Source organism: Eretmochelys imbricata, chromosome 4 (genome assembly GCF_965152235.1).
Source record: "Eretmochelys imbricata isolate rEreImb1 chromosome 4, rEreImb1.hap1, whole genome shotgun sequence".
Taxonomy (NCBI): domain Eukaryota; kingdom Metazoa; phylum Chordata; order Testudines; family Cheloniidae; genus Eretmochelys; species Eretmochelys imbricata.
Genome location: NC_135575.1, coordinates 131,700,510 through 131,722,130, shown reverse-complemented (window position 1 = coordinate 131,722,130; position 21,621 = coordinate 131,700,510). Strand labels below are relative to the sequence as shown.

At 40.3% G+C, this 21,621-nt stretch overlaps 1 protein-coding gene across 3 annotated transcripts; it reads left to right on the top strand.

Annotated features, from left to right (window-relative positions):
• Positions 1-113: 113 nt before the first annotated feature.
• RNF103 (ring finger protein 103) lies at positions 114-21,145 on the top strand. 3 transcript variants are annotated; one of them, XM_077815999.1, is made up of 5 exons: positions 114-179; positions 541-811; positions 5,338-5,477; positions 15,561-15,676; positions 19,115-21,145. In XM_077815999.1, exons 2-5 carry the CDS (start codon positions 586-588, stop codon positions 20,685-20,687), a joined length of 2,055 nt encoding a protein of 684 aa, XP_077672125.1. In that variant the 5' UTR covers positions 114-179; positions 541-585; the 3' UTR covers positions 20,688-21,145. The 3 variants fall into 3 exon arrangements, with proteins under 3 accessions (XP_077672125.1, XP_077672126.1, XP_077672127.1); XM_077816000.1 differs by lacking the exon at positions 114-179 and adding an exon at positions 1,001-1,102 and having other exon boundaries at positions 696-811; XM_077816001.1 differs by lacking the exon at positions 114-179 and adding an exon at positions 998-1,102 and having other exon boundaries at positions 699-811.
• Positions 21,146-21,621: the final 476 nt, after the last annotated feature.

The following is a 21,621-nucleotide window of genomic DNA, read 5'->3' as shown; positions in this document are numbered from 1 at the left end:
CTGGGGCGGGCGGAAACAGGGAGGGGGCGGTGCCCGAGGTGCCCCCTCCCCGCTGCCCTTTGCCCCCTCCCCGGCTGTCCCCGGCTGCGACGTCACTTGTTATGGCTCGGCCGGCGGCTCGGGCTCCGCTGGGGCCAGGCGGCGGCCGGGCGCGGGAGGCCGGGACCCGGATTTCGCAGGCAGGCGCCAGGCCCAGCGCCTCACCCCGCTGACCGTTCAGCCCGGGGAGTCCCCGAGGGGAGGCGTCTCCTCTCCAAATCCCCCTCACACAGATCAGCTTCTTCCCCTCCCCTCCCCGGCCTCTTCCCCGGCCTCACTGGGGGTTCAGCCCCCTCCCCCGGCCAACTTGGCAACACCCCTGAGCTCTCCTTTCTCTCCCCCCAACACCTGACTGGGGACCAGGGCAGCAAGGAGAGGGCCCAGAAGCCAGGGGCGAGGAGGAGGATCCAGGCGGCGGCAGCAGTGGGGTTATTGGTCTGAATAATTCGCTCCTTCCCCCTGTCTCCTCCATTGGGATCTCTCTCTTTCTCTCTCTCCTAGGATTGGCTCTCTCTGCAGAGAGTCACACACACAGAGAGAGGAAAGATGTGGCTGAAGCTGTTTTTCTTGCTTCTCTATTTTCTGGTCCTGTTTGTCCTGGCCAGGTTTTTTGAGGCCATTGTCTGGTATGAGACTGGCTTCTTTGCCACCCAGTTGGTGGACCCGGTGGCCCTGAGCTTCAAGAAGCTGAAGACCATTTTGGAGTGCAGGGGGCTTGGGTACTCTGGGCTGCCGGAAAAGAAAGATGTCAGGGAGCTGGTGGAGAAGTCAGGTAAGAGATCATGTAAGAAGATATTTCACCCATTAACGTTTAGACGTTTGCTGGTTTTTTGCCTAGGAATGGTTTTCTTTAGTTAAAAATCTTTGAACGCTTGATTTTAAAAAAACCTTAATACGCATTAAGAGCTTATTGGGGAACAAAATCATCTCAGTTGTAATAATCTTACATTTCTAATAGCAGCTTTCATATGGAATGGTCCTAAAGTGCTTTCCAGATTGTACATACAGCACTACTGAAATGCAGCCACCTCTGGAGTATAGGACAGCAGCCAGCTGGCACAGGGTATGCCTTACTATAGTATTGTGGGAGGGGGGAAATTTTGGCCAAGGACATCCGGATAAATGCTACTTTTATGCAAAGTATCATGATATGCTTACTGTGAGGGGACAGAGCCTCAGTTTTGCAGGTCTTGTCAAATGTTATATACAATACATGTCTCTGTTTCTCAACCTTATGTCCACCTTTATGAGTTAACAGCTCTCCAAGCAGAATTTAAATAAATAACCAGTTGTCTTGGTAGACCAAATAATAAAATATTAGTGTGATAAATGTAAGAGATCATTCAAAAAGCTGTAGAACTGTGAAATACATTAAATTTCTAACAGAAGTTGTAAATGTGAATATCATATTCTACCATCTGTCAAGAAAATAGACCTTCTATATTCAATAGACTAGTTACTGAGCAAGCAGGAAAGGGACTATTTTAGAGAAGTTAGTCTGAGTTGCTGAGGGGGATTGAATCTGAATGTTAGATTATGTTTGCACTGTAGGAAGTAAGCTGTCAGCTTTGCTTCCTAAAAAGAAAAGGAGTACTTGTGGCACCTTAGAGACTAACCAATTTATTTGAGCATAAGCTTTCGTGAGCTACAGCTCAGCATCCGATGAAGTGAGCTGTAGCTCACGAAAGCTTATGCTCAAATAAATTCCTAACACGGCTGTTACTCTGAGCTTAGCTTCTAAAAGTCAAACATTTTTTTCCCCTCCCACTCTGCATCCTCCTGGTTACTCTAGCCCTCAGCACTGTAACTACATAGGCCAGAATATTAACTTTTTAAAAGGACGCTGTTATGGGCCTAATTTTGGTCACACTGGTCTTGCCCTGGTGGAACTCCTCTAACTTACCATTTATATTACCATAGTGCTCGAAGACCCCAATTAGGACCAACATTCTTATGTGTGTGTTTATGCAGCACATAGCACAGATATGTAACTAACTCCTGTGCCAAAGAGCCTGCTATCTAAAAAGAGAAGTGACCTATGGTGCTAGATTCACAAAGGGACTTAAGCATCTAACTGCCACTTTAGGTGTGTAAAATCCAGATACCACTGGTATTTACAAAATTTCTGCTCCACTGCCACCTAGCCCTGTAGGTGCCTAAACTCACTCAGCACTCACATTTTTGCTGGAAAAGATTTCCCTAGGTGCCTATGTTTCTGCTTCTGGGAATGTACGCTGGTGCTTCATTCTAGATGTCTGGGCGCCCGAGGCCTAGTGCAATTAATTAGCTGAGGGAAGAAAAATGCTCCTCTGCCTAACTCACCTGTGGGGCCTGATCTGGTTGGTGTGCTCTTAGCATATCTAACTGCACTTAAAATGGCCCATGATGGTGAGAGGTGTTCCCACATAAATTTTAGCCCAGGGTTAGGGCAGTGGTGCCCAAATTTATTACACAGGAGGGCCACACAAACCTAAGTACAACCTTGTATGGGCCAAACAGATTATACATCTTTTAATAAGATTTAAAGTCACCTGTATTGATTTCTGTTTTAAGTTCAGGTTGTTTCTATGTACAGTATTGTCTATTTACACACTTGTGTGCACTCTGTCTCTCGCTTGCCCAATGACTCTTTAATTACTTATCCAAACTGGAACAGCAAGTGGCAGATCAGGCACCACTGCCATCAGGCAATGGGGGGGGGAGGGGGAATCGAACCACAGGGTCATAGACATACCAGGTGAATACCATAACCATTGGGCTAAAAGTTATGAGGGAGCTCTTCTTCTCCCCAGCTTGAACTTTTTGTAAGAAATACCTTAGGCACTTGACTCAGGAGAGGGTTCACAGCGGAGAATCCCAAGCAGAGATAGGCACTTTGCTCCAGCCCATGGATTTAGGCACGGAACTCCCCGAGAGGGGCATGGCTTAGGACTGATGCACCTCCAACTGGCTATCTTAGATGGCTCCTAATCTGGCTTCTAGCTTTTCTAGGTGCCTATCTCCCTCTGTTATAGGAAGCCTGAGCATCTAACTCTATCTTTGTGAATCTCAGCAATTTCCTAGGCACCCAGGCGTTAAGCATTGCAACGCTTCACATCACAATGCCTAAAACCCTTTGTGAATCTAGCCCAGTGATACTCAGGCCTAGGCTCATGAGCCGCAAGTGGCTCTTTAATGTATCTCCTGTGGCTCTTTGCCTCACATTATATTAAAACACTGTGTGATTTAATTATTAGCCAATCAGGATGCTTTTACTATGTTGTTAACCCATTGTAATTGATAAAATAATAATACTTGGTCCATCATTTTGCTGTAAGAATAATAATATATAATATTAAAGAAACAATGAATTCACGCTACTGTGGCTCTTTTGGATAATGTCGATTGCTAATGTGGCTTTTGAACCACTGAGGTCTGAGTATCACTGATCTAGTCCATCAAGTCTAGGAAGAGAGAAGGATACCAACAAATATGTTAATCTTTATAATAATGTGCCAGCTTTCCCTATGTGCTTCTCAACCTAGCAATCTGACTGGTTTCTTACAGGTGTTGCTTCAGAGGTGGGTCTTGAGGAGAGGGTAGTGTAGTTGTTTTATAGTTCTATACCTATACAAAACACAGTCAGGAATTAGGCATGGAAATGTTGTGTGAGAAGCTGAGAAAGGATGAGGTTGGCATCTTTGAAGGTGGCAAGCAACATAAGGATTGAGCAGACCAGTAATGAAGTGCGGTGTTGTAGAAGGGCCTTGATGGTGAGGATGTGAAATTAGAATGTGATATGGCGAATGTGGTTGGGAGGAAGGGCTGATGTGGACTGAGTAACAGGCAAGGAAGATAATTTTAGCTGCTGCTTTTTAAATTGATTGTCAATGGGATGTGGGTGTAGGAGAGGGGGAGGATGGAGAAGAGGCAACAGTAGTGGGAGCTAGGACTTCAGAGTGTTTGGGCAGAAAGAAAAAGACTCGCATGGATTGACTCTTAATTTACACCAGTGAAAGTGAGAAGAGATTTGGGTCCCATTGACTTAAAAAAATTAATTGTTGATATTAATTGCTGGTACTGTTAACACTAACACTTTAAAAATCTAACTTGCTTTTCACCATTTACCTTGTTTAGTTACTTTTTTTTATTATTATTATTTATTATTACTTCCCTGGTTTGAACAGTGACAACTGATTAGTCAGTTTCACTTGTGTTGATTGTCACTTTTGCTTTTTGGCTCATGTGCTTTCATAACGTTGTAATGTGTGGGTGCAAACACTGAAGGGGAATGTTTAACTCCAAACAAAACGTTGTCACTGATTTTTTTTTAAATGTCACAGAAACACTCCTATTAAGTTTTGTAACAATTTTACACAATTTTTTTTTTTTTTGGCTTTAAATCATGTGATGGTGTCTCTCAATGAAGTTCATAGCTTTCTAACAACCAAGAGTTCAACTTTAATTCTCAATTTCGTACATTTTGTAAGAAACAACTTCCTTGTTTACAAAAAAAAAACTTTCAAGAGAGTTTAATACAGTAAGTGCTACAATGTTATTCGGTATTAACAATATAATCTAGTTTGTAATGTCTCTAAAAGGAAGTATGGGAACGGAAATGAGATAACAAAAGAGATGATCAAATACGCTTACATACATTGTTTTAAGGAAACCATGTTGCTAGGCTTGAAGTTCTTAGGAAATGTTTACTACTTTGTAAATAGAATGAATAAATAAATGTTTAGAATGGAATAATTTAATCATAGGCTAGCTGTGTAAAAGCTACGTCAGATTATTCGATTGTAAGTAAAATTCTAATTATAGTGTTTGGAATTCTAAAAACCTGTCTAAATTGGCAGTTTTAACAATTTGTCTTTTGTGTGATCTCTGTGTTCACAGTAGAACTAAATTTCATGTAAAATAAAGGAGTAGACATCAAAACTAAAACTGATGTCTTCCAATTTAGTACTGCAAATTTCAATCAACATCAACAGGGACTTACAAGGCTGAAAATACATTTGTTTTTCAGTATGTCCAATTACATATGTAGATGCATCTGTGTAATGTTCATTTCTCATGGCTTATTGACAGCTAAAATTGGTGTATGTGTTAACAGTATGAATAAATATAAAAATAAACTAAGAATAGTTTTAATGGTCCTTGGACTGAAGTGATGCTGCACCCAGCTATGTAAAATGTAATCAACAAAATCTTCACTATCTGACAAAGAAATGGCTTTCGTGTCGGAATATTTTTGATTAATGTGACCTTTATCAAATGTAGTGTAATTTTTTTTTTTTCCTTCTGTCCATTATTCAGGAGACCTCATGGAGGGTGAGCTCTATTCTGCTCTCAAGGAAGAAGAGGCCTCTGAATCAGTTTCCAGTACAAACTTCAGTGGTGAAATGCACTTCTATGAGCTTGTAGAAGACACAAAGGATGGTATCTGGCTGGTACAGGTATTGGAAATTTTTCTAGTTTTGATCGTGGCTAAAATATGCTTCAAAGGAGAAGTTATTTCTGGAGACTAGTTCATCTAATAGCAACACGTAGGATCTGAGTTTGCTAAGAGACTGCATTTGACTCTGTGGTACAAGGAAAACCCCAGAAGGGTACTCCAAGGTAACAAGCACGAGAGAACTAACCTGTGCGACAGCAGATAGGATAGGAAGTGACAGAGCTCCTATACCGATCATAACAGTTTTTCATTATAGTATGCTGTTTAGTAAGAGACATTTAATATAGAACCAGTAAATAGCACAATAATACATATTTGTTCTTAAGTGTACACACTACACTGGCATGTAGCCAGGTACAGTAAGAATTTGCCATTGTATGTTATGTATATGCATTATGAAACATCCCAATAGGCAAAGCTAAGGATAATGGGGGAAATGTACTTGACCCCCAGCTGGTCAGGATGAAAAATGTGTGTTAGCACCTTCCCAAAGGTCAGCCACAACAATTTTAAAGGAATAAAATTAGTTGTGTACTTTCAATTGCATACTGAATTTGATTGCAATATAGTATTCATCAGCTTACTTAATACATTTTAAAAATGTAGTTATTTATTACTATGACTGATCAAATAGTAGACTATATTAGAAATAATTATTTGGCTATAACTGGTATTTTTGAATGGTATTTGACCAGCTATAGAGTTTGTCACAACACTGTAAAAATAAAAATCATTGAATAAATTATTTGATCCAGTGCAACTTATTGAATAGCATATTCACTAAATAGTATTTGCCTAGTCCTACAGAATAAAAAGAAGAGAGCTGTAGTATCGCCTTTCCATTCTTGGTTTCTCTCCATTTTTTGTTCCAGTAGTAGCTTGTGGTATATGACTTTCTGAACTATTTTCATTGTTTCTCCTCCTCCTCTCACTCTCTCTCCCCCCCCCCCCCCAATTTCTTACTCTACATTGTGGCCTCTACTTTCCCCCCTATATTTTCTGTTTCTCCTTTCTTTCTCAAATTTCTTGATATCATACTTTTTTTTTTTCTCCCCTAACTTATCTGATCAATCTGTCCTGCTTCTGTCCATCTAATTGGCCACTCTGAGCCATATACATATGTAGGGCTTGGAAATTTAACAAGACAGCTAATAGTCAGAGGACTTAACCTTCTAAGTACAGATCGGTAACGAAGATAGGGACTCCAGTGTTCATGGGCAGTGCCCAGGGAAGATGCCTGCCCTACCTTCCTTTCCCCCACATTGCCTGCCCTACCTTCCTTTCCCCCACATTGCCTGCACTAATTGCTGGGAAACAGAAGGGAGCTGGGATACCTATCGGGGTACTGTCCCTGGATCTCCAGTCAGTTTTGGCTGCTGTAATGAAGCAGAGTAAGAGTGACAGTCACAGCTCATCGCATGCTCAGCCATGGTCAGCTGCCAGTGTTTTGTAGTCTATACAATTGAGGACGGTCTTAAAGTGACAGGTTTCGGGGTTTTGAAAGAGGATAAGATAGTGGGTCCACTAACCCAGGAACTTATCCTTGCAACAAAGCCCGTTGCCAACTGTGCCCACATATCTATTCAGGGGACACCATCACAGGGCCTAATAACATCAGCCACACTATCAGAGGCTCGTTCACCTGCACATCCACCAATGTGATATATGCCATCATGTGCCAGCAATGCCCCTCTGCCATGTACATCGGTCAAACTGGACAGTCTCTACGTAAAAGAATAAATGGACACAAATCAGATGTCAAGAATTATAACATTCATAAACCAGTCGGAGAACACTTCAATCTCTCTGGTCACGCAATCACAGACATGAAGGTCGCTATCTTAAAACAAAAAAACTTCAAATCCAGACTCCAGCGAGAAACTGCTGAATTGGAATTCATTTGCAAATTGGATACTATTAATTTAGGCTTAAATAGAGACTGGGAGTGGCTAAGTCATTATGCAAGGTAGCCTATTTCCCCTTGTTTTTTCCTACCCTGCCCCCCCCCCCCCGATGTTCTGGTTTAACTTGGATTTAAACTTGGAGAGTGGTCAGTTTGGATGAGCTATTACCAGCAGGAGAGTGAGTTTGTGTGTGTATGGGGGTGGGGGGGGTGAGAAAACCTGGATTTGTGCTGGAAATGGCCCACCTTGATTATCATGCACATTGTAGGGAGAGTGGTCACTTTGGATGAGCTATTACCAGCAGGATAGTGAGTTTGTGTGTGTGGTTTTTGGGAGGGGGGTGAGGGGGTGAGAGAACCTGGATTTGTGCAGGAAATGGCCCAACTTGATTATCATGCACATTGTGTAGAGAGTTGTCACTTTGGATGGGCTATCACCAGCAGGAGAGTGAATTTGTGTGGGGGGGTGGAGGGTGAGAAAACCTGGATTTGTGCTGGAAATGGCCCAACTTGATGATCACTTTAGATAAGCTATTACCAGCAGGACAGTGGGGTGGGAGGAGGTATTGTTTCATATTCTCTGTGTGTATATAAAGTCTGCTGCAGTTTCCACGGTGGTTAGTCTCTAAGGTGCCACAAGTACTCCTTTTCTTTTTGCGAATACAGACTAACACGGCTGTTACTCTGAAACCTACACTTTTTTTGTTTTTGTTTGTTGTTGTGCCCCCAGGGGTCTGTCCCATGCATAAATAATGGCACAGAAAAAGTACAGAGATGTTAGATTTTTCCTGAAACTGATGGGTGCAAAGGCTAGTCAAGTGAGGGCTCACTTAAGACAGGTTTATCTGTGAGTGTATTGTTTACGGCCAGCAATATAAACATTTGAAGAAACAGATCAAAGTCAGTATGCAAAGAAATGTCAAATATTTTGTGGCTATGTTCCTTGTTTTTTTGTGAACTCTTACACAAAGCATCCAAAATAATCTGGTAATCTGTGCATCAATACAAGCAATCTCGCCTTCCTCAATGACTGCATATGTCAAAGTGCCTGATATTTCTGCATGGAGCTTCCTTGGAGTCCCTAAAGCAGCAACATTCTTTCTCTTGTATTAGCTGATGAGCTCATCACTTCTTTCCTTTTATCCTGATGTTATGGCATTTCCTCTTTGGTTGACAAGGAGGTTAAGCAGTAAATCCAAGAGCTGAGGCCAGTCCAGTTTACCATATTGATAACCATGTTGATGTAGGATTGGTGTGTGGCACTCTCGCTTCCTCTTATCCCTCCTGCTACAGCCTCAACTCTGCAGACAGGTTCTAGAATTTCTTCATGCCTGATGACATGAGAGTGATTCCAATATCATTGTTACACTATATGACTCTCAAATATACAGCAAGTCATCTACAGATAAAATGCCTCTTTAAATGATGTTATAGTTGTCAGGGCTGTGGCTTAACTACTGCCATATACCATAAATGGATGGACCTGCAAAAACCTGATCAGGTCTCCTGTCTCTGACCGTAGCCATTGCTGGAAGTGTCAGAGGAAGTTGTGAAACCCTCACAGTATACCTGTGCAACATTATACCGTGGATGTGGAGAGGAAAAGGAAACTTCCAGGCTTCAGCTGCTGATTAGCTTATGCCATGAAAACATAAGCAGAGCTAGAATGAAATAAGGACTGTCAGAGGGCAGCTGCAAAGGATATTCTAATTCATGTAAAATGTTGACGTCTTTCTGAATTTAATTGGTTTGCCTGAATAATGTCATGTGGCAACAAACTTTTTTTGTGTTTTTGGGAGGTTCTTGTTTTTGTGTTTTGCACACAAGGTCTTAACTTTTATATTTGCCTTTTAATTCATCAAGTGCTCTCTTGTTCTTGCATTTAATAAAGAAGGCTGTTATTTATAAATCACTTACATCCTTTCCAATGGAAATAGTCTTTTATGTCTAGATTCACAAAGGTACTTAGGCACCTAAGTTCCAGTTTTAGAGTCCACTACAATCCACAAGACTTCTACTGAACTCATTCAAGCCTTCCTGTAAAAGTTCCCTAATCACCTAAGGTTTTGCCTCTGGGCATGCATGATCCAGACACCTATCTCCTGCTTAAGCCCGAGAGCACTTCACAAACTGGGGAAGATAGACGTTTGTCTGCCTAACTTTCAGATGGGGCCTGATTAGGATGACTATATTTCCCAAAGGGAAAACAGAACATCACATGAGGCTAGCCTGAGGTGCCCCGCCCCACCCCAAACTCTATGCGGGGCTGGCGTTGCTGCTCGCCCAAGCCCTGCCTTTCCCCCTGCGTCAGGCTGAGACTAGAGATGCTGCTTGCTCGAGCCCTGCCTGTCCCCCACTTGAAAGAACTCTCTCCCTGTGCAGGGTTGGCATCACCACTCCCCCCCACCCCCGTACATGTATCCGCACCCCACTTTTTTTTTTTTTTTTTTTACACAAAACTAGGCATCTGTCTTGTTTGTTTTTGCCAAAAAAAAGTCGGAACAGGGCTTAAAAAAGGGACTCTCCAACCAAAACAGGACGTATTGTCACCCTTGATCCAGTAGGTATGCTCAGAGGCTGCCTACTAGATCAGGTCCCATTCAAAATCTGAGGTGGGAGGAGGAGATGATGGTGCCCATCTTATAACTTTTATACCAGTGGTTAGAGTACTCACCTGGGATGTGGGAGACTCAGGTTCAATTCACCCCTCTGCCAGAAGCAGGGAAAGAATTTGAACAGGGGGTTTCCCATCCCTCAGGAGAGTGCTCTAACCATTAAGCAAAGGGATATTCTGATGTAGGACTGCTAGTCTCCAGTAGAAGCTGTTCTACTGTATATAAATACTTTTGAGTACTTGGAGCAGGGGGACTGGTCCCTGGATCTCCATCCAAGAGGGTGCCCTAAGCACCTGACTACAGAGTCATTCTCTCTCTCTCTCGCTCTCTCTTTCTGGCCTGGTGACTCTAAGTATTTATCCACAATGGAACAGCTTTAACGTAAGAGGCTGAGGGGAGGCCTTTTCAGAATATCCAGAACTCTGTGGTTAGTGCACTCTCCTCAGATGTGTGAGACCGCCTGTTCAGTCCCCTTTTTTTCTTTTAAGTTGGTATTTCTTTCAAACAGCTGCTGTTTCACCATAGATAGGTGAAATGATCCCCAAGTAGGCTCTGTATCAGTTTGTAGAATGCTTTGGGTTCCTTTAGAGATTCAAGGTGGGTGAGGTAATATCTTTTATTGGACCAACTCCTGCTGGTAGGAGAGACAAGCTTTTGAGTTTACACAGAGCTCTTCTTCAGGTCTGGGAAATGTACTCAGAGAGTCACAGCTAGGTACAAGATAGAACAGATTGGTTGGTCCAATAAAAGATATTATCTCACCCACTTGGTGTCTTTAATATCCTGAGACCAACACAGCTACAACAACATTGGGTTATTTCAGTCAAACAACTTTAGTCACCCTGTGTTCTTGATAAAGTACTACATTTTAAATCACCATGCATTATACCTTATTCTGTATGTGATATGTTGAAAGCATTATTTAACATTAAAATTGTCTAGTTAATCCTATTTTAATGTTTTCTGCATCAAAATATACCTAATCCCTCTCCTGCATCTTATCCTCCCTCTTGTGCCTCAAATGCACAGAAAATTTTTATCGTATGTCTTGTAACTACAGTGCAGAGGGAAAAACTTATAGAAATCAAAAATGCTAAAATGACATACTATACTGGAGACTATACCAAAGTTTATAATTAAATGCGGTTCTTGTCTTCAGTTGTCAACTGTGTGACCCTTCATTCACATGTCTTGTGATGTTTGCACATCTTCTTGGAAATTTAATGAGGGACTAGATATTATTATTATGACCTATAAAAAACTCTGCATGAAATAGCATGAGGGTTATCTGGCTTACACCAACAGCAGAAATGAAACTTAGAATTTAGGCTGCTCCCCTGGTGTGCTCATGTTTGTGTATTTCTGGAGTAATGGAAAAGGGAGTGATCTTTCTGTGTTGCGTAGACACAGCAGCTGATCTGGACAGTAGGAGTGTTTAATTTCCTCAAGTTCATTGGTTAATATCAAACCCTTTAACACTTGTATGGGATTTATAGTGGAATAATAATGGTTTTTAAAAAATCCTGATTAGGGCAATTGGCAAAGCAAGTAGCAACTATACTGATTAGCTAATGATGGAGAAACCATTTGGCTGCGCAATTGTCTGAGATTCTTTCTTGTTGGGAGAGGGAGAGCCACTTCCTACTGATGTTGTTCTAGGCATCTATGTGACGGGTTGGATCACAGAAACCCCCTTGGGGCTGCCAGCTGATGTGCCAAGATTACTTCTGCCCCTGCTTTCCCTGCCAGTTTGGGACTCTAGCACCCTGTCTTGTTGAGCCAGACATGCCAGTCTGCTCCAGCACAGACCCAGGGTCTGAACCACGTGTCCCAAAGCCGCAGGCTTGAAATGAAAGCAGTTTAAGAAATGTTCCTGTCTTTAACACTCGGTTGCCCAACTCTCAATGGGGTCCAAACCCCAAATAAATCTGTTTTACCCCATGTAAAGCTTATACAGGGTAAACTCATAAATTGTTTGCCCCCTATAACACTGATAGAGAGAGATGCACAGCTGTTTGCCCCCCCCCACTCCCCCAGATATTAATACATACTCTGGGTTAATTAATAAGTAAATAGTGATTTTATTCAATACAGAAAGTAGGATTTAAGTGGTTCCAAGTAATAGCAGACAGAACAAAGTGAATTACCAAGCAAAATAAAATAGAACACACAAGTCTATGTCTAAGAAAACTGAATACAGATAAAAACCTCACCCTTAAAGGAATTCTAGTAAGCTTCCTTTTACAAACTAGTCTCCTTCTAGTCAGGGTCCAGCAATCACTCACACCCCCTGTAGTTACTGTCCTTTGTTCCAGTTTTTTTCAGGTATCCTTGTGGATGGAGAGGCTATCTCTTTAGCCAGCTGAAGACAAAATGGAGGCCCCCCCCACCCCCCGGGTTTAAATAGACTTTCTCTGGTGGGTGGACACCCCTCACTCCCCCTGTGTAGAATCTCAGCTACAGTATGGAGTTTTGGAGTCACATGGGCCAGTCACATGTCCATGCATGACTCAGAATTTACAGGTAGCAGCCATGGGTCACATGATACCTTGGACGTCCTCAAGTAGACTTCTTATGTGGATTGGAGCATTCCAAGATCCATTGTTCGTTAAGTGCTTCTTGATTGGGCACTTAATTTGCACATTCCTTTCTCAAGAAGCTGACCAAATCCTTGACTAAGGCTACTTAGAAATCAAGCAAATACACAGCCAATATTCATAACTTCGAATACAACAATGACACATGCATACAAATAGGATTAATAGATTCAGTAGATCATAACTTTACAGAGATATGTTACATGGCATATGTACCTTAAAACATATTCCAGTTATGTTATATATACATAAATAAGCATATTTCCATAAAGCCTTATGGGGGGCACCGTCACAATCTATACCTTATTCATCCAAATATCTGTTCTTAAAGGCTTTTTGGTCCCTTTGCCCCATAATTTTGAGTCACATCTTAAATGAGACTCTCACTTGAAATCGTTTGGGACCTTTCACTCTAATCCAGTGTCAACAAAGATATTACATTACAAGTTTTATTGTGAAATTTCCTGTCAAAATCAACAGGATTTTACATTGTTGCCAAATTATATATTCCTACATTAATTAATTCTGGTTTTTTAATTGCAACATTTTAAAAAATATACATGTCTAATAATACTGTTTTAAGATATTGCTTAAAATTAAAATAGAATTAATGATCCAATACTAACTTTAATTCTGCTTTCATGTTTTTCATTTATCAGTGGGAACACATGTCTGTCTTCAAGTATATAGATGGCACCTATTATCATACTATCTGAGCATCTCATCTTTTAAAGTACTTATCCTTTCAATTCTGTAGAAGAACCGAGGCTTAGAGAAACTAAATGACTTACCCAAGGCCACACAGGCAGTTTGTGGCAGAGCATGGAATAGAATCCACATCTCCCAAGCTAGTGCCCTAACTACTGGACTATTGTGCCTCTCCAAGTTGCCACACTCCTCTACCTGACTAGTTGTTACGTGACAGCAATTTGTCTTCTCTCTTCCATATACAAATAGCAGTGATCTGGACTGTGTAAACTTAACTACCCCTTCTCACCTGTATTTAGACTCAGACTATGCATATAATCTTTAATATATATGGGATTGTTAGTTAACACAGTACTTTTTTTATCATACTGGATCCTCTTGACACATTAAATCACTAATGGACTAATATTATATAAATTTTATTACAGTAATTCCCATTCAAACTGATAACCTTTTGCAGATTATGAATACGTCTACCATGAAATGTGATGCATAGAGGATAAAGTCCTATCCTGTCTCTGCACTGAACTAGTGATGTCAGCAGGTGTTCACTGTGCAAAGTGGCTGCAATATATGGCTCTTTGCCATCTTAGTATTTTACAAAGAAAACAAAGCAAAAGACACAATTCCAAGATGTGCTAGCAAAACTTCATTTTGCAAAACCATGTTGTAAATTAGTTTTTTAACTAGATCCGTCATGGTTTAAAACCACTAATAATGTGTTTATTCTCTAGTGCAAATAAATAACCAGTTCCAAGAGAGAAGCTTTTTTGTCATTTGAACATAATGCAATTGTGCTGTAATGGTGCAATCAGTGCAAACAGCCAAATTACACTGAAGCCTACTAGTAACTGTATTTTCTTGGCTGTCATTACAAGTAACTGGATAGTGCAGTATGGAAATAGGAGAGACAGTGAAGTAGTGTTTCACTTTTATGTAATGTTAAAATATATTTGTCCTTTGGACTTCCCACAGCCTTGTTTTTTCCCCTATACCACGGAGGAGTGTTTCTGGCTGTCTTAGGGTTTGGGGTTCTGAACATCCAATCTTTAATTATGTTTCAGCTGTCCTAATGTTTGCTCACAGTGACTATGCAGCCACCTGCACAAGCAACATAGGGTGGCTAATCATGATGGAGATATCAACTTTTGAAGTGTGTGTGAAATTTCCTATTGTTAGGTCAGATTATCATTGGGACCAGTTTTACTGTGTTTATTTTAATAAACACTTGACAAATGTGAGTTTTTAAAGTGAAGTCTGAAATCATTTAAAAAGTGGCAACCAGTCAGCTTTTAGGGCATATTAAGCATTTCTAAAATAAGCAGTGTGTGTAGATACTGTAATGTCATACTGATTGATTCGTGATCAATCATGTAACTTACAATTACCTGTCAGCAGCCTGCAGGCAGTTTTTTAACTCTCTCTTGGTTTTGATAAGTCAGATGAGTGTTTGATCAAAAGTGTCACAAATAAATTATTAAACAAAGAGGCTCTAAGCATTTTATAGACATTAATAACTAAGCCTTGGAACTTCTCTGTGAATTAAGTATTAATCTCATGTTCAAATGGGGAAGGAACTTCATGTTACAAATGAGGCATGGAGTGATTACATACAGTTATAGAGTGAATCACTGGTAGAGTTGGAAGTAAATTCCTAGGTGCCTGTCTGTGGATCTAATCACTAGACAGCATTGCCTTCTTTGGCAAATGGCTTTAGGGAGTCTAATACGGTAATGGTTGTGTGTAGTCTAAAGCAGCTGTGTATAATTCTACTTGCTCTGGATCAACTCTCTTTTGGTTAGGTTTTAGTTTCTCATTGGGAGAGAAAAGAGAGACTGGTTAGTAATGTATCACTAACATTTTCCTCACTGGTAAAGAACAAGCATATTTTTGTACCTGGGCTGGTAAATTTTAATGAGTTTTGCAAGGCTGCTATTAAATGTTAGAAGCTTTGGTATGTAGCAAATAATTGTATTAGTTGTCATGTTCCTGACATGTTTTTCTCTTGGCAAGAAACCATAATACTCCTACTACCAATGTTACAGCTTCACTTACCAAACACAATCTTTTAGCTAGGGATAGACAAAACTTCAGAATAAAATCTTTAGTATATTTTGGAGGAAATGAAATATTGAGGATGAACCGGTTTCTGTTTTCATGAAAAGTTAACTTAATTGTAGGAGAGCAGATGTTGTAAAATGTTGATTAAGTTTGTTTCTGGCACTAAAGCTTCCCCCCCTCCCACCTCCTTTTGGCAATAGGTGATAGCGAATGATAGAAGTCCTCTCGTGGGTAAAGTCCATTGGGAAAAAATGGTGAAGAAAGTATCAAGATTTGGCATACGGACAGGCACTTTTAACTGCTCCAGTGACCCCAGGTATGTTCTTTAAAGGGCAATTTAAATCCATAGGCTGTCTTAAAGTACAGTTGGATTCTAACTGGAATGCCTTCTGTTGTACAGGTAGCCATGACAAAAGGCTGCTACCTACAGGTTTTTATCCCTGCTAAAGTATGTTCAAAACTCTCCATTATGATTTTCATAAATAATGTAATTACCCATAAAATTGCTGCTACTAAAAGTAGCGTCTGAGAAATATATATTTGGGCTAGGGTAGAGTACAGCAGTGTGGAAAGATGACTAAATGAATCTGTTGGCTTTATAGCCATGACTGAAGTTAATGGGAATTGTGCTCACTTATGACCTGGCTGAATTTGGCCCATGTTGGATAAATTTATTAGTTACAAGACTCTAAAGCTTAGTCTGAAAAGGGGGGCAAAATGTATATGTTTTATAGCCACCGTGTTTTAACTGGGGATTTGTCCAAATTGAGGGGGTGCGGGGGGAAGTCCACTGGAGCTCTACACGCTAGCTACTCCACACTAACTCATTGTGTGGACACACACTTACTGTGCACCAGTAGAGCCTTTGTGCACATTAGCTTAATGTACTTTGAAAGTACATTAAGCTAAGCTGCCCAAAGGCACTCTTAGTGCTCATAAGAACGGCCATACTGGGTCTACCAATGGTCCATCTAGCCCGGTATCCTGTCTTCCAACTATGGCCAATGCCAGGTGCTTCAGAGGGAATGAACAGGACAGATCATCATAAAGTGATCCATCCCCTGTACCCATTCCCAGCTTCTGGCAAATAGAGGCTAGGGAGACTTCAGAGCATGATTTTGCATCCCAGCCCATCATGGCTAATAGCCATTGATGGACCTATCCTCCATGAGCTTATGTAGTTCTTTTTTGAACCCTGTTATAGTCTTGGCCTTCACAACATCCTCTGGTAAAGTGTTCCACAGGTTGACTGTGTGTTGTGTGAAGAAATACTTCCTTTTGTTTGTTTTAAACCTCCTGCCTATTAGTCCTTGTGTTATGAGAAGGAGTAAATAACACTTCTTTATTTCCTTTCTCCACACCAGTCATTATTTTATAGACCTCTATCATATCCCTCCTTAATTGTCTCTTTTCCAAGCTGAAAAGTCAGTCTTATTAATCTGTCCTCCTATGGAAGCTGTTCCATATCCATAATCATTTTTGTTGCCCTTTTCTATACCTTTTAAAATTCCAGTATATCCTTTCTGAGATGGGGTGACCAGATCTGCATGCAGTACTCAAGCTGTGGGCATTCCATGGATTTATATAGAGGCAATAGGATATATTCTGTCTTATTATCTATCCCTTTCCTAATGATTCCCAACATTCTGTTCACTTTTTTGGCTGCCTCTGCATATTGGAAAAAGTGCTCAGTAAGAATGTCCACATGGGGAGTTAGTGTGGAGTATCTAGTGCACTTTAAGCTCACATCCTAGCTTACTGTGCACTGACTTCCATGTGTGGACAAGCCATTTGTTTGAACCTTGACAATAGTACCCTATTCTCAGAAGAATGTACACAGGATATTGTTTTCTCTCAGCCTGAGGAATGTGTGTATATACATGTGTAAATATGAACACACCCTTTTAACAACATACAGTATCCTGTTGGAAAGTAGACTTAATGTAACCTTAAAGCTCTTGAAGCTCTTAAATGTGCCAGAGACTCTCTGATTCTGGAACATCACTGTAAATGGAAGAATCTCCAAAGAAGTTGCAGCTGCTTCAGCAGTAGCTATTGCTATGCTGTCGCAAAACCAATACAATCCTTTAGTACTTAGCAGGCATTAGTGGTCGCTTCCTTCAGACGACAGACAAGCTTGCCTTGAATTTCAGTACGATGTACAGGAAGGGTAGTATATGTGTGCATGATTCTTAGATGGTCTTAATCCTAAAAGTTTACAGAAGTATTAAACTGAATAGGATGGGAGAAATTTTAGATCAGAAGTGTTTATGTAAGCTAATATTGTATTAATTTTTTTTTAACTTTAAACATCTTAAAAATGAGAGGCAGCATTTAGAGATTCATAGTGCTTAATGCCAGAAGGGACCATTAGATCATCTAGTTGTGTACATAATTTCTGACTAGTCTTCACATTGTGATCAAATATTATTTTTAAATAAAATCTAACTTAAAGAAACAAAACTAACATTGTATTTTAGTCTTTTTTTTTTTGTCTTGCTGAATAAATGCTCATGAATAATTTTCATCAGAAAACAGTTGAAACTCCCACTAAAGAGCACATAGCATCATCATCAGTTAAGATTCTTTTGCTATTGGCATAATATCTTGTGGCCGTTTTCAAAATTAATGTTAACTTCTTTTTGTGGTGGCAGCAATTAATTTTTTTTATATGAGAAATTTAAAAATAATTACTCAAAACTATGACTACAGATAGAAAGGGAATAGATTATTTGGATGGTGAACCAGTCTTCCTGCTTTTATTCCTTTGCAGAACTTGTTTGTCAGGTTTGGAAAGAGAGGCAGATGGCTGTGTTTATAGTTTTTGTTGGGTTTTAAAATGTCCTGAAAAATTTATCAGACACCTGCTAACTAAAGTGATCAGTCAGAGGCTGACACACAAGATTTGTGGAGGAAGGGGTCACCAGGGAGTTCCAGGAACAACACCTGGCTGACCAGCCCAGCCCCACAGTTGGTGGGATTAGAAAAGGTTCTCGGAAATCTGCCAGGGAGGTGTCTGTGGACCCTGCTTGGGAGCTTAGTCTTTATCAAACTTGGGCTAGTAGGTGTTTGTTTGAAGTCAGTCTCTCTTCCCTTCCTTCAGCCAGCTGGAAAGTAGAGAAGCTTTCTCTTGTAGAACTTCACTCCAGAACCTCCTGGCAGAATGGCTCTGCACCTTGTTTTTCAAAGCAGCAGAGAAACAGACCACAATCTTGCTAACTTCACTTTGCTATTGCTTGACAAAGCTATGAATAACAACAGAAGCACCGGGAGGTTAGTTTGCAGAGTCAAGAAAGCACTGCTGCATCTGGTTCACATTGTAAAGGTTATCTCTACAACTTGAAGGCCTAGAAACTTAATAACTTCTAAAATTAAAGCTTTCTACTTACCACTTGAAAGTGAGCACGTTTTTTCCCCCAAGTTCTACTATAAGAACTTTGATATCAATGATACATGACTTTATTAACTATAATAAACCTTTATTTAGCACTTTCCTCATCACCAATTCTTTACATATCCTCCCAAGACCCCACAGCACCTTTGTGAAGTAGATAGGAAAGTAGAAGAATTATAACAGCAGGTTCTGGGAGTGGGGAAAGGTTTCCATTGGTGTTGAGCACACACACCTCCCATTTATTTCTCTGTGTGCAGGTGCTCAGCACTTCTGATAATCATCAGACTTGCATTCAAAATTTAAGGACTGCTGTCCACGAAATATAAAACTGTATAGGCTTATCCACTATTTTCTTTGCAGATACTGCAGGAGAAGAGGCTGGGTGAGATCCACACTAATTATGTCAGTCCCACAAACCAGTACCTCCAAGGGGAAAGTGATGCTTAAAGAATACAGTGGACGCAAAATTGAAGCTGAACACATTTTCAAGTGGATAACAGCCCATGCAGCTTCTCGGATCAAAACTATCTACAACTCTGAACATTTAAAAGAAGAATGGAACAAAAGTGACCAGTATCGGGTGAAAATATACCTGTTTGCTAACCTTGACCAGCCTCCAGCTTTCTTCTCTGCACTAAGTGTAAAGTTTACTGGAAGAGTTGAGTTTATTTTTGTGAATGTAGAAAACTGGGACAACAAGAGTCATATGCCGGAGATTGGTATCTGTAAGACACCATCTTACATACTTAGAACTCCAGAGGGAATTTACAGGTATGGGAATAACACTGGTGAATTTATATCCCTACGTGCCATGGATTCCTTCTTGCGCTCAATACAACCTGAAGTTAATGATTTATTTGTTTTAAGCTTAGTATTGGTTAATCTGATGGCTTGGATGGACCTATTTATCACACAAGGTGCTACTATAAAGCGTTTTGTGGTTCTGATAAGCACTTTAGGGACATATAATTCTCTCTTAATTATTTCTTGGCTACCTGTGTTGGGCTTTTTGCAGTTACCTTACTTAGATAGCTTTTATGAGTATAGTTTAAAACTCTTCAGGTATTCTAATACAACTACTCTAGCTTCGTGGGTGAGAGCTGACTGGATGTTCTACTCATCACACCCAGCCCTATTCCTCAGCACTTACCTTGGTCATGGCTTACTAGTAGATTACTTTGAGAAAAAAAGACGACGGAACAACAATGATGAAATAAATGCCAATAACTTGGAATGGCTGTCAAGTCTGTGGGACTGGTACACCAGCTACTTGTTCCACCCAATTGCTTCTTTTCAACACTTCCCCTATGAATCAGATTGGGACGAAGACCCAGATTTGTTCTTAGAGCGATTAGCTTTCCCTGATTTATGGCTTCACCCTCTGATACCAACTGATTATATAAAAAGTTTACCAATGTGGAGGTTTAAATGTCTTGGCATGCATTCTGAAGAGGAAATGTTGGAAGCCTCTCAAGAAAGTGAAAGTGACACAGACAGTGAAAGCAAAGATGTCTTGAGTGGAGAAAAAGAAGTATCTGAGGATGAGCTAAGTACAGTTCACAGTCCCAGTGAAGTAGAGCCTCAGTGCAATGCTGATATCTGTTCATGTGCCAATAAAAATTGTCATAATGAGCCGTATGAAAGGAAAGCAAGGTCGTATGGATCATATAGCACTACAGAAGACATGGAACCTGATTGGTCAGCCTGGCCCTCTAATATGTTGCACTGTACAGAATGTGTTGTGTGTCTAGAGAATTTTGAAAATGGATGTCTGCTAATGGGTTTACCATGTGGTCATGTGTTTCATCAGAATTGCATCGTGATGTGGTTAGCTGGGGGGCGACATTGCTGCCCAGTTTGTAGATGGGCTTCTTATAAGAAAAAGCAGCCATATACACATCATCAGCCTTTGTCAAACGATACCCCATCTTAGCTGTGTACTAATGTCCTTTGTAAACTTTCCGTATATTACCGCTTGCCTTTTAAATGTTAGTCACTTAAAGATTTTGTGGTTTGAAGTTTTAGTTTAAATGTTAGTGCAGTGAACTAAAATATACATGATGGTAATGTTAATGACAGAATCATTTGGTTGCCTTGTATGTTGAAACTGAATGCATACTTACTATACAATTAATTGTTTTTTCCTTTACAACATTTGGAAATTTAATGCAGTTTTTGTAAGCACAAAGATCAAGCCTACAACAAAAGTGTATTCCAGCAAAAGTTTACAAGTTAGGGTTTGGATGAACATTTGAAATTCTAATCTGGGAATTGCATAATTTGAGTTTCTTCTTTTAGAGTATGCTCAGCACACCTTTGTTGAATAATGTATGTTATATGACAGTACCATTTAAAAATAAATCCGTAAAATAAATTATTTTAAAAGGAGAAGGCTGCAGACTTGTAATATGAGTTTTGATAAATATCCTGTGCATGTGGCTACAGATGTTACCAGTCTTACATAGCTGTGAAGACAAATAAAAACATAATAAAACTTTTGTGTCTGTATACAGAAGAAATGCAAAAATCAGTAAGTATAACTCCTTATCTCACTCAAAGCCATTTAAATTCATTACTATTTCAGACTTGCAGCAAGACCTATAGAACATCTCTCTGGTGGTGGAAAAATTTGTTTTATTGTGGTAGTTCTAAAAATGTACTAGACACTTGCCAAACACTGGAAGACCATGTGTCCCTGTCTTGAAGAGTTCTCCTTTGTAAGTATTTCTGAGCCTGCTTTTTGCTGTTGTGTGCTGTTCTGCTAGACCAGTGGTTCTGCAGTTCGTTCTGCAGACCACTTTGTAAAAGGTCTATGAGAGAAGATTTCCCTCTCTCCCCTCACAACCATCCATTGCTTGGGCCTTTGT